Genomic DNA, 13686 nt, shown 5'->3' with positions numbered 1-13686 from the left:
ACAATTGCTTTCTCTGTTGCTTCTCTGGACTCTTCTCCCATATTACAGCCAGAGTAAACTTTTGTACACACAAATCAGATGTTACTCCTCTACTCAAAACCCTCGGAGGCTCTCCATTTCACTGAGAATAAAAACCAAGTCTTAAAATGGCCTACAAGGGCTTTTATGATTTGCTCTTCCCCACATCCTCTTCTAAATTCTCCGGTAGCTACTCCACTCCATCTACACCAACCTTGGTATTGACCCACCTTACACACACACACACACACACACACACACACACACACACACACACACACACTCTGGCTGTGAGGCCTTTGCTCTAGCAGTCCCCCATCCCCACCCTCTGGAGCAGTCTTCCCAAGATGCTCACTCCCATCCAGGCTTTCTTCAAGGATCACCTTCTCAGTAAGGCTGAACCTGAACATTCATTTAATGCTGGAAAGTGCCCTTACCTGGTACTTTCAATTTCCCTGCTCAATTTATATTTTTGGCACTTACCTTTCATTAAACTAACTAGAGGCCCAATGCACAGAATTTGTGCACTAGTAGGGTCCCTAGAGGCTGGCGGTGGCCAGCTGGGTACTCCCTCCCTTCCCCCAACCACAAGCCAACAGCCGGGGCTTTCCCTCCCTTCCCCCGGCCAGCCCCACCCCTTGGTCGAACTCCCGGAAGAACTCCCAGTCAAGGGGACAATTTGCATATTACACTTTTATTATATAGGACTAGAGGCCTAGTGCATGAAATTCATGCATGGGGCAGGGTGCTTCAGCCCGACCTGCACCTTCTCCAATCCAGGAGCCATCAGGGGATGTCCTACTGATGGCTTAGGCCCACTCCCTATGGTTCTCTGTTCTCTGCAGGGCCTGGCTGCTTTGCTGCCACCGCGGCAACAAAGCCACCACACCCCACTGTCCGCTCTCTGTCTGCCAGGCCTTGGAGCTTCACTACTGCTGTGGGGACGAAGCCCCCATGCCCTGCTGTCCACTCACAGCAGTGGGGCTGAAAGGACTGGGGGACTCCAGGGGCACTGAGGGGACTGGGTGCTGCCAACTTGTGGCTATAGGCACCACCATCTTTGTGGTGGTGTGATGGTCAATTTGCATACTCTCTCTTTATTAGATAGGATTATTTATAGGTTTTCCCTATTATTCAAAGGTAGAATGTTTCTATGAAACTTTTCATAAGCTAAATGGCATAAAGTAAAGAAGCAATTACCATTAATTTATACAAAAAAATGTTTTGAGTATTCCCAGACCCAAAATAATTGGTAAGTTAGACCCTAACCTACCAAATCATACCAGCTAACACAGAAAACCTAAAATAACACTAACTTATAGTAAAAGCAGGAATGATATAATAAATACACACTAAGCTTTGTACACCCAACAATGCACTCAAGCAATAGACATTCCATTGTATGCACTACTGGATGTGGACTGAAAGAGGCAACCTCACTACCAGCAGAACCAAGCAGACTTAAGCAGTTTCCATGATTCTCCTGCTCTGCACGTAAATAGGACCAATGGTGGATTCAGGCAAATTCAGTTCATGTACAATGTCTTTATTTTGTTCACAATCAGAACACTTCATTATGCAGAGTTTTACAGTAAGTTTAACACCCTTAGAAGCTCTCTCAGACTTTTATGCTACCTTAGGACACATCTTGCTAACAGGTACACAAAGCCAATCAAAGTAAAGCACAGATGCTCACAGAAACAGTTCAAAGCTGTGACAGCTTGATGCTGAGATGCTGAGTGTAAGTTCCCTGGGGAACTCTCATAAAAACAAAGTGGCTTAACTAGAACTTTTGAAAAGTGGAGATATCCATATTTCTACAGGTGTTATTAACTGTGTATCCTTCTACTAGAATGTAAGGAACAGGAGGACAAGAGTTGTTGCATAGTCTATTTACTGATATAACCCAAGTACTTACAAAAAGGAGTCTGCTACTTAATAGGAGCTTCATAAATAATTGTGGAACAAATAAATACTTAGAAGCTATGAAAGTCGATAAAGTTTGCTGGAACTCTTAGGGTATATAAAGGAAACCTTTAAGATCTGCTAAAAGCACAGTTATGTTTGCTCTCTGACCTGGCACTGTCGCTAGCACAGATATGGCCTTCTTAAGTGGAAGATTTAGAACAGTTCTGTTCTAAGCCCAGCTCTGCATCTAACTTGCTAAGAAATCTTAAGCAAGTCAACTCCCTATCTCTGTTTTCTGTTATATAAAATAAGACTTTTTGGGGGAAAGCTTTTCAAGAGCTGCTGTAGACTTGGGAGGGATGCACATAGACTTTGCACATTAGAACCACCTAAGAAACTTCTATAGAATACTGATGCCTGGGCATTGTCTCCAAAGACTCTAATAAGTGGTCTTTATGGAGTTAAGCATTGATATATAGCCAGGAATGAGAACCACTGACCCAAAGATCATGGTACAACAATGTTCAAGAGCAGCCATCCATGCGTGTAAATGAATGTGTCCAGGTACATATTTACTGTTAAAGTTGAATGTGAATCACATTAAGCTGACAGTACTGAAGTGCGTTTTGTTGAATTGGTCAACATCACCAATGCTGCTGCAGACACCAGGGAGGCAGCACAGCCAAGAGTGGCCATAGCTGGGCTCAGTGGGGGTTTCTTCCTATTTTTCAATTTTTCTGCTGCCTTTGAGTACACTGACTATTGATTTCCAAACTCCTAAAGAGTCACACCTCACTTGCTCCCCTTCTATACCTATCATTAAAGCTAAGCAGATTGCCCTTCTACAGCTATACTTAAAGCTAAGCAGGTTATTTGTTCATGCCAACCCAGGTGAATCTGGGTCATTTCATGCACTCGTAGGAACTGTGTAGGCTCTGTGCAGTATTTTTTTCAAGTTGTATATTTTATCATTGAATCTTGAATCTGAAATTTCAGAATCCTCCCATTCTAGCCCCTCAAACTTGTTCCAGAAACCAGAACCAAAATAAATGATTTCTGACCGTGTTTTGAGGCCATCTTAAAAGAACAGCACCTGGAGCCCTCCTGTACCCTTGGGAGCTCAAATTCTGATGGCCACCATCCAGGACCATCTGCTTAATGACACCTCCCTCTTCCTGCTCTCATAATTGGTAGCAGACTACATTTGGAGAGCAGTATCACAGGCACCAGAATTGAGAGCCCTGTTCAAGCTAAGACATTGAAAAGAAAACTTTCAGTCAAACTAATGTTTTGTAGGGTTCCATGATGCCATATTCTCCATGGTTTTTTCTTTCAAGTATAAATTTCCCAACTGTTTATTTAAACACTGTTATGCCCAGAGTTCAAGATCCCCAAAAAAACCACACCAGGGAGCCAGCCAGTCCGATGCAAAAGCAGAGGGTCCTTTAGTTGAGCTAGCTCAACTCCCCCTCCTGGCTGACACAGCGACAGGAAGCAGAGTGAGTCCGCCGTGGGAAAAACAGGATTTTAATAGGGGGTGGAGTGAGGGGAGGGGAGCTGACTGTGGGCCCTGCCAATTGGCCAGGCGCAAGTCGGGTATTCTTACACAGGATGTGGTCATCTCTATGGCGCGCACGTCCCTTGATTGTCATTGGTTAGTTTAAAGAAATCCCAGGCGTGGCCAGCAGGGGCCTGGGCTTCCGGGAAGAAGGTACTCTCCTGAGCACATGGCAGCTGCCCCAACATGGAGGGTACGGGGCAAGATGGAGGGCATAGCCCTCGCCCTTTCAACACGATGCACAAAAAGTTACAAATGTTCTCCATTCGTTTTTGTGAAAGCTCACTGCTTAGTTGTTTTGACAGGTTCAGTGATCATTGCAATTGCAAAACACAAAAATGTTCTACTTTGTTTTGTAACTTAAAACTCTGAGTCTCAGTAATCAGAAAATTTTTAGGACTTTGAATGTACAGAGACATTTTTCTTATCTCTTAACAATCACACATCAGGGCCTTCTATGACAGGGCACAGATGGCCTGTCTCATTCCCAACTGCCTGAGAATTTGTAGCTTCTCTGTAGATTTCGAGGGTCTCATATGCCCAGGGAGGTCCCCCTCATTGAGCCAAGCCTCCCTGCAGGATAAAATAATCTATAAGGGAGCACTTTGATCCTCCCAAGTGCTATGCAGGTGTTGCTGGAGAACAGAGTATATGGGAGCTTCCTGGGGAAATCTGAAACTGCTCTCCATACACAGAGGGCAATGAGAGACTGAAGAAAGAGGCAGACCACTCCAGATTAGTAGATGGTAGTCTTAATAAGCAAGGGAACTTATATACAACCCTTGCATTGAGTGACCACAAGATGAGTAGACCGTTAAACATTTACAGAGAGGCATTATGAGGTTCAGTCACGGATTCAATCCAGATGGTCTCAACAATAGCTTATCTCAAGGCTGTGTCCTTGGGGCAGCCTGTAGTGTGGAGAAGGCAAACAGAATGCATATTCCAAGAATGGGGGAGGGGGTGAGAAGCCTCTCATTGTCCCAGAGTGATGTTTACATTTTACATTCCCACCAGCAATAGATGAGTGACAGAAACTAATTTTCTCTGCATCCTCACTAGCAATTGTTCTTGTCACTGTTTTTTTTTTTTTTTATTTTAGTAATTCTGATAGATGTATAGTGAAATAGCATTGTTTTTAATTTGCATTTTTCTAGTAGGTTGAACATCTTTTCATGTACTTATTTGTCATCTGCAAATCCTTTTGGGGGCAATTTCAGTTTAATGTTCTTTGTCCAAGTTTTAGTTAGATTGTTTGTTTACAGTTGCGTTTTGAAAGGGTTTAAAAATATATTCTAGGTACCAGACTTTTGTTGGATATCTGACTACAAATCTTTGCTTCCAGTGTGTGAAGCTTGTCTTTGAACTCCCTTAACAGGGTCTTTCTCATAGCAGACGTTTTTAAATTCAATAAAATCCAATTTATCAAATTTTTATTTTGTGGATTGTGTTTTTGTTGTCAAGTGCAAGAACTTTTGCCTAGCCCTGATCCCAAAGATTTACTCCTAAGTTTTGTAGTAAAAGTGTTACAGTTTTATATTTTACATTTCAGCATGAGACTTGGTCAAGGTCCATGTTTTTAAATTTATTTTATAATGAAAAATTTGTTTTTAAGGACCAGAGTTAATAGCACAATCATCTTAACAGTCATTACTACTATCGATGTTTTTCTTCCTAAAACAACTGTCATTTTTGCTCAGGGAGACACTGAAGCAGGCACTGTGGGGATTTCTGTGACAGCCCTTCCTTGCAGGGCCTGGGTGCTGGTTCTAATGGATGACCCCTGTCATTGGTTGTGTGCACACAGGCTTCTAACAAGTCAAGGATGCCTGAGTCACGATTAAGCAAAATGAGTTAAGTGAAGAATTGTGGGAATGAAAACCTGTAAAGGCTAATTAAAGAGAAAATAATTGGGGATCAAAGAGCATTGTTACATGGTAGAAGACAAACAAAAATCAACCCTGGAGATGTGGCCAAAGGAGTGGTGAGAGACAGTAGGAATGTGGGCAGGAGCAGAGTGCAAATCTGAGAAAGTGGATGAACAACTTCAGGACTCAGACTGCTGATCCCCAGAGAAGAGGGGAGGGGAGGGGACAGCACAGAAGGGCGGGGAGAAAGAAATTCTGTTGGAGTCACTTCTGCCGGGCACCCGGAGCGGCAGGGAAAGCTCCGAGGGAGCGAGTGACAACTGCGACTGGGGCAGCCCTGGAGGAAGGCGGGAGCTGCGCAGAAGGCTGTAGCTTTGGCCAAGCCTTCTTGCCAGATTAGAAGGGGCGACGGGGAGGGACCTTTCAGCCGTCGCAGCGCCAGCGCTCCCGCCCGGGAAGATCTTGCCTCCACAGCCCAGCGGCGGTCCCAGTCTGCGCGCCTCTGTCCCCGCGCTCTTCTGTCCCCAGCTCCGGGAACCAGGTCCTTTCTTCTCAGCGCGCCCATCGACCATGGATGGCAGCTCTCTGCTCTCGGTCCCAAGGTAAGACCCTTTCCCCCGCTTTGCCCAACCCAGTGCCCCGCAATCTCCGTTTTCGCCCTGGGTCTCTCAAACTTGCCCTGGGGGTGCCCGGGTCTGCGCGGGGCTCCTGCGAACTAGACCGAGGACTCCGCACCCCCGGTTAATTCGGGCCGGGGCTGAGCGAGGAGCGCTTGGGAGAAGGTGGTCCTGTCAACTGCCCGGGAGCCAGGCTGGGTGCGGCCTCGGAGCGGGAGTGGCACGGATGGGGGTCAGCCACCTGGAGGGCCGGGACCTGGGGTCCATTGTGCCCCAGGAAGCTGGAGCCAGACTGTATGCGGACGCAGCCTGGAGAGGTTTCACACCTTGTAGGGAGGCGGTTTCCGAGGTTCAGATGAAAATAGGAGGAAGCAGGACTAGGGCAAACTACCCCCCATCCCGTCCACCCAGATCTGGGTGTCAGCGGTTGCTGGGTAGGGATGGAGTGAGGATGTAAGGAGTAGGATGGGGTGGGGGTGGGGGGCATTGCCCCTAACCCCTGACCAAGACTAGGGACAGAAAAGACCTCCATCCGCCCCAGTCCACCCGCCTCTGCTGCCCACACCCCCTGCCAGCCCGCGATTCCTCCCGCACGTCTGCGGAGCGCGTTCCCTGACTCCACCCAGCCCTGGGGTCCGCCACGCCGGTGAGTCAAGGACGCCCCTCAGACGCCGCCGGGTGGGAGGGACGTGTTTCCCTGGTTTCCGTCTGCCCGGTCTTCTTCTCCCCCTTTGCCCTGTTCTGCGCTCCTCCGACTCAGTCCTTTGCGAATTTGAGAAACTGAGATTTTTCTCTTTTCATCCGCATAAACCTCAGGGGTAAATTGAGGCGGCAGCCCTGGCGGTGTTCCGCCGGCCGGGCAGGTGGCTTCTGCGCTGTTGGTGCTGGTTGCTGAGCGTCCGCCGATTGCCTGCTCATCCTTTACTCCCCTTTTTCCCCAGCAAACATCCAGGCAGCACCCAGCCGACATTATCAGGCCCTGGGATAAACATTTGAAGCTCGCGTTCTTGGAGAGCAGCAAAACCCAGCAAGCACAGCCTAGGCACACATGTAGCTAGTTCTATATTGCCCAGGAGCCGCGATGGGGGTGCGAGGGGAGTGGGGGTGGCCGAGGGGGACAGAGACTGCTTTTCAAAGTCGTCAAAGGCTGCCACCTAGAGACGCGAAGTGCTTATATTCTGGAATAAAATAGAGCTTTCCCACTCCACGGGCATTTACTCTTTAAGCATCCTTTGCTGTCCAGGTAGCAAAGAGCTCTGAAAAGGAGCGCTGTGTTTTCGGTGCAGGGCCTGAGGCAGCTCTCCGGTGAAAAATCTCTAACCGTGGGGCCAAACAAGGTCACGATACCTCTGAGTCTTTCCATTCTGTCCTAATGCATAAAACGGACAGTACAAACCGCAGGAAGATTCTTTTAGACTTAAAAAGTATATTGCCACTGGTTTTTAGGAACGAGTGTGAGGCATTTTGAAAGTCAAGCAAACTGAGGGGTCACTTTCTATACCATGTACTCTATCGCCTAAGGTCATTAGAACTGAAAGGGTGAGCCCTGTGGTTCCAGCATTCCCCGTAGAGACACTTTGGATAAGAGGTTGCTTGTTTTAAATCCCGTTTTTCAGATCAATATTACTGTGCTTGAATCAGGATTAGATTCCTCTTCAAAAGCTTGGACAGCTTTTAAAATATTAGAGATGCATTATGCCAATGATTCCTCAAGATTATTTCTGTCGTGGTCCTATGAAATGACCTGTTAAGGAGTCAGCCAAATAATATCGCTCTGTATTTTTTAGTAGCCTATAAAAATGGTAATAAAGATTTAACAGTTAGAGCTTCTGAGCATTACTGTTTATTCCCAATACACATCATATTTCCACAAGTCAGTGTAGTAATTCAGCTAGTTTATTAGCATCCTTATTCATATAGAAAATTCACTTAATTACTCGATGAGTTAATTTGATTTTTTATTTCCTTGAATACAATAAACAATTTCCTTTCTATAATATTTAATTGGAAGTGATAGGTATTGATAGGCAAAAGTGAACTAGAAATTTTAAATATTGTGTAGAAATATTATATTAGTATACCACTTGCCACAAAACTTTGAAATTTAAAGAATTGATGACAGAATATACAAGCTTTTTGAAAAAAAATGTCAATGATCAGGGAAAATCAAATTGTTATTAATCGAGACTTGCATAAGAAATGGTTCTAGCCCTAGTGAGCTTAGCATGTAATTTCAACATGCCATTGTTTTTTATTCAATTTTTCTCAAACTATAGTCTCTGAATTAAAAAACAAAACAAAACAAAAAAACAGCAAAAACAGGTGGAAGCTGTAAGAAACTTTGACACAGCCACAGGAAAACAATGAAAACCTAGAGCATGTGGGCACAGGAGTTAAAAAGTTTGTGTGTATTCCCAAGAAGTCTAAGAATCCAGACACTGAAACCTTTACCTGCACATTTCTTTTTTGGGATCAAAGAAGTGACATATGGCCATAGCCAGTTTGGCTCAGTGGATAGAGAGAGCATCGGCCTGCGGACTCAAGGGTCCCAGGTTCGATTCCGGTTAAGGGCATGTATCTTGGTTGCGGGCACATCCCCAGTGGGGGATGTGCAGGAGGCAGCTGGTTGATGTTTCTCTCTCATCGTTGTTTCTAGCTCTCTATCTCTCTCCCTTCCTCTCTGTGAAGAATCAATAAGATATATTAAAAAAAAAAAAAGAAGTGACATATGGTTTGAGAGAACTTCTCTCTAAAAAATTAAATAATATTCAGAACACTGTGCTTACTTTTATTCCTTTCATTTAAATACATATTACATGGCCTAATAATTGACATAGTTAACAGGACATCTTAGAGTAGCTAGGGTTTCAGAAGTACAAGTTAGTTTAAAAATATATAAAGGTATTGTATTAGCTTTCTAGTTGCTTCAACAATTAGTTGCCACACAATTAGTGGCTTCGAACGATACACGTTCATTTTACCTTGCAGTTTTGTCCATCAGAAGTCTGACCTGGGTCTTACTGGAATAGTCAAAGTGTTGGCAGGGCTGCATTCCTTTCTGGAGGCTTCGGGGTGGAAGGGAATCTGTTTCCTGCTTTTTTCCAACTTCCAGAGGCTGCCTGCATTTCCTGCCTCAACTCCTGGCACTCTTCCTCCATCTTCCTATCACTCTAACCTCTGACCTCTTCTTCTTCTAGGAACTCTGGAGATTGCATTAATCTCCAGAAAATCCAGAATAATCTCCCTATGTCAAGGTCAGCTGAGCAATAACTTTAATTCCATCTTAAATCTTGATTCCACTTTGCCACACAACAACATAATCACAGGTTCTGGGGATTTATACATCGACATCTTGGAGAACCCATTATTCTGCTGTCAGAGCACAAGCCTTAATTTAAAAATGTATCATGCTGGCTCTCAAATGGCAGTTGAGATTCTACTAGGGTTCTATTAGGAATTTCTCTCTCTCTCTCTCTCTCTCTTTTTCCCTCCACCCCCTTTCCTTCTTCCCTCCCTCCTTTTTTTTAAAGATGCAATTTTATTAAATCTTTTAATTAAAGTTTATACTTAATATTATTTTATATTTGTTTCATATGTATAGCATAGTGGTTAGAAAATTACATACTTTGCCAAGTTGTCCCCCTGATATTTCCAGTACCCACCTGGCACCCTTCATAGTTATTACAATATTGCTGATTATACTTCCTATGCTGTGACTATTTTGTAACTACCAATTTGTACTTCTTAATCCCTTCACCTCTTCCACCCAGCCTCCCAACCCCCTCCCCTCTGCATCCTTCTTTCTTAAATAAAGGAAAAGAATGACAAGGCGATTTGTTCCTCCACTGTAATATGTGACTCATTCAGTGCAGCTGGGCTGAAACCACCACCAATTCCTGAAGCTTATTCAAGAACATAAAGCCAGAATCAGTGTAGACCTACAGAATTCACTTTTTGGGACGTATGTTTGTTGTAATGGTCGTTCAGCAAATATCTCTAATTGTGCTCCTAAGCATAGGTGGGATTCCACTTGCTAGTCTCTGTGGTAGAAGGCATGGCCATGTGACTTGCTTAGGCCAGTGCAAAGTGTGCAGAGAGAGGTGTGTCTGTTCCAAATGGAAATTTAAAAGAGGCTATATGTGATTTGCCTCGTTTCTCCCACTTTCTGCCATAGTGAATAACATTTTCATATGGTGGCTGCTTTATCAGCCTGAGTTTCAGCATGAACAGAACTTGAAGCAGAGCCCTCAGCCAATCCATGATGGGCATGTGGTAGGAGCAAGAAATAGACCTTTGTGTTTTAATCCTCTGAGATTTCAGAGTTATCTGATACTGCAGCATCACCTAGCTCACCACACCTAACCGTGCCGCCTGGGGGTAAAATGGTAGGTGGTCTCTTGTGAAGGTTTCCAAGGGACTTCACAGAATTCTCTTATTGCTCTGGACTTCCAAAGCTCCCCATCCCTAACAGTATGCTCCTGGATGTAGTGATGTGAGGGTGGGTTGGAGAAAGGGAGGAATGGCATTCACCCTGATCAGTTGTTGAAGCAGTCAGGAAGCAGGCCCTACGGGCCAGCCCCAGGTAATAACAATAAATACTGCAGCCTACAGTGCTCTCCTCCTAGGCACACAGAGTGTGAACTAGGAATCACACTCATCTGACATCAGTTCACACATTTCCTATTTCACAGATCATACAGCTGCTGCAATTTAAGGATATAACAGTGAACCATATATACATTTAACTCATGCAAATTCAGTACTATATGTTTATTTTCTTTTGTCTTTATTTCTCTCTCTTTTTATTAAAAAATGTAGTAAGCTTATATTTAGCTTGTATAGTTTATTGCATATTGTACCTTGCTATATAGTACACACAAATCACTTTTGAAGGCCTTTTTTACAAACTCCAACATGCCATAATTCATAACAAGTCTCTTATGAGATTTGCAAAGGTCATTTTGACTTCACACACCATTTTCAAGATAAGCAATGACATTAGACCTTAAACCCCCATTAGATGTTTCTAATACCGCACAGTGATTGGCAAAACAATGATTTTGGTGGCGTGTCAACACAAGAAGAGGAAGATTGGAGAATCCATCATCAGACAACAAACACTGAGCAGACATTCCCTCCTGACACCTTCCAGATACTAGAATGGACTAAGACAGAGTTCCTGACTTCCTTGCATGTCACCTTGGGGGCAAAGGGATTTTAGATGGAAGGAGACAGGCTAGGAAGTAGATATGCAGCAGCACACACTAACTGCAGTTTATCTTTTCATTTCTTGAGTGACCCCTTGAGAGAGAGTCTAAGACCTCACCAAATCAATCTTATTTGATTCACAGCAGCATTTGACATAATTGACAGATGGTCCCTAACGTATCAAAACAATTTTTCCCTAATGAGAAATGTACCTATAAAATATGCCTTTTGAAATATCAAATGCTTTTCTCTCTGTGCTGGAGAAATGGGAACCCACTTAACATGGTTAGAACCATAAAGGACTTTAGTAAAGGTCACCTCGCCCAACCCCCTTCTTTACAGATAAAGAAACTGAAGTCAAGAAAAGTTAAATGAATCAATCAAATCTTATAAATATTTAGAGCTAGAGCCAAGAATAAAGCCCTAACTTTCTGATCCCTTTACTTAGCACTGCATTGGATTTGCTTAAGATAATAATAATAATCTCTAAAATATAGTTAGAAGCTCTTGGAATTTTCTGGAATTTGTCACCCATGTCTTCTTTATGTCACCTTCCTTATGTTCCTTAAGAAATACACTATTTTATGTCTCTATTTCACTTCAGCTTTTAGAAACCTCTGGGACAAATTTAAAGTTTGGTCATAACAACCATGTGGGAGCTTATTACCTGAATACCTGTGCTGTTTTTAACCATGATACTGACCTCTTGTTATTTCTATTTTCCTTAGCACTGAATTTTAACTTGTTTTTTACCATTTTATTTTATATATCTTTTCTGTTAGCTGTCATAAGTTCCTAGTGGGACAAGATGGAATATGCATCATTAAATTCATCATGCAATCAATCAATTACTTTCTTTATAACCAAAGCAAAAAGAAAAAAAAGTTTCTTCACATTAGAGGAATTAAATTGATCTGTGGCAAATGGAACTCATATAAAATAATGGTCTATTCATATTTAATTAGGCTTTCTTTAATGAGACTGATTATATCTGAAAAGCTATAAGTGGTTACTTTGAAATGATTAATTATAATATTATGATTAAAATAAAACCAACAGCTTTAGAATAAATATATAATAAAATAGAATGCTAACATTTTGAGATGTATTTCTCAATTATTAGTACACATAAATTTTAAATATACATGCATATGTAATGATATCAATTTGTATATAGAGTATTAATGATTAAAAGTGTCCTTTTTAGTTCATACATTTTATATTTTAGCGTACTTTGCTTAGGTATTAATGCATTTAATAAAATCAGAGAAATCTTAAAATATTTAATTTTGCTTCCAGAGAGACAAGGAGAATTTGTAATGTTTCTCTTTTTATTCTTCATATTGTTTAACAACACACTTAATTTTTTTTGTCCTAAAAATCTATAATTTTGAACATAATAATAAGAACATAGTAAGAATGAAATAATTGACTTTTGACACATTGTGCCTATGAATAGACTTATCCATTCACTCACAGTTGGAGTAGTCAGTTTAAAGTTAATAATTTATCTGAGTAACTCAAACCAAAATGCAGATAAAAAATAAGGAAGGAACCAAAAGAATATAAATAAGTAAAGAACCAAGTGAAGTCATTTTTTTCTATATAAAATCTTGGCCCTGCATAATGTGTTCATTGCTGACTCATGCATTCAATATAACCTGAATATTTTTAATTTTTACTTTTTTTCTGAATGAATCAACAGTGCTTTAAAATAGCAATTAAAAGGTGCATATACTTCACGTGTGTAATTTACAACAAGTCAGGCATCTGTGCCGGCATTCTGTTAAACTGCTAGTCTTTCTTTCTTGCAATGGTGGAAAAAACGTGAGTGTGTTGAAATCATGTCATTGTTATGCCCAGATTTCAGGATCCCCAAAAGACCACCAGGGAGCCAGCCGTGTCTGATGCAAAAGCAAAGAGTCTTTTATTCAAACCCGGGTCTGGCTCCCCTACCCTCCTTACTGACACAGCCGCAGGTGGCAGAGAGAGACCTAGCCCGGTGTGAAGAGGAGTTTTATAGGGGGGTGGAGTAAGGGGAGGAGAGGGGACTGTGGGCCCTGCCGATTGGCCAGGCGCAAGTCCGTGTCTCGTTACACAGGATGTGGTCATATTGATGGTCTGCACTTCCCTTGATTGTCATTGGTTAGTTTAGAGAAATCCTGGGTGTGGCTAGTAGAGGCTTGGGCTTCCAGGAAGAAGCCTTGCTGAGCACATGGCTCTGCCCAAAAATGGAGGACCCGGGGTAAGATGGAGGGCGTAGTCCTCGCCCTTTCATCATTTAGAAAATGAGCCACAGTTTTATCACATGAGTCACTTTAAAAGAAGTGTCTAGAGAAAAGATTTAATGTCCAGAGAGCATGTTATCCAGAGAAGCTGTCATCTCCACCTTAATCATACTCAATCATTGTAGATGGTAGACATTCCTCATGAAGGAGAAAGGATATGGACAAAATATTAATAATGACATTTTCCTCAGTATTTCTACTGGGTCTGAGATCTGTTCCAT

At 42.6% G+C, this 13686-nt stretch overlaps 1 protein-coding gene across 6 annotated transcripts in view; it reads left to right on the top strand.

Annotated features, from left to right (window-relative positions):
- The first annotated feature begins 5413 nt into the window (after positions 1–5413).
- The window catches only part of SPHKAP (SPHK1 interactor, AKAP domain containing), a 105246-nt gene continuing 96973 nt past the window's right edge, over positions 5414–13686 (top strand). For 2 of the 6 annotated variants that reach the window (XM_059703399.1, XM_059703398.1), the window contains exon 1: positions 5418–5954. In XM_059703399.1, coding sequence (XP_059559382.1) covers positions 5923–5954 — 32 coding nt within the window. In that variant the 5' untranslated portion in view covers positions 5418–5922. Of the gene's footprint in view, positions 5955–13686 lie in introns of all 6 variants that reach the window. The other 4 variants (XM_059703402.1, XR_009453766.1, XM_059703401.1 and 1 more) reach the window with 4 other exon arrangements.

This window comes from Myotis daubentonii, chromosome 7 (genome assembly GCF_963259705.1).
Source record: "Myotis daubentonii chromosome 7, mMyoDau2.1, whole genome shotgun sequence".
NCBI lineage: Eukaryota > Metazoa > Chordata > Mammalia > Chiroptera > Vespertilionidae > Myotis > Myotis daubentonii.
The sequence above is the reverse complement of the archived record's forward strand: the minus strand, read 5'-3'. Positions and strand labels throughout refer to the sequence as shown.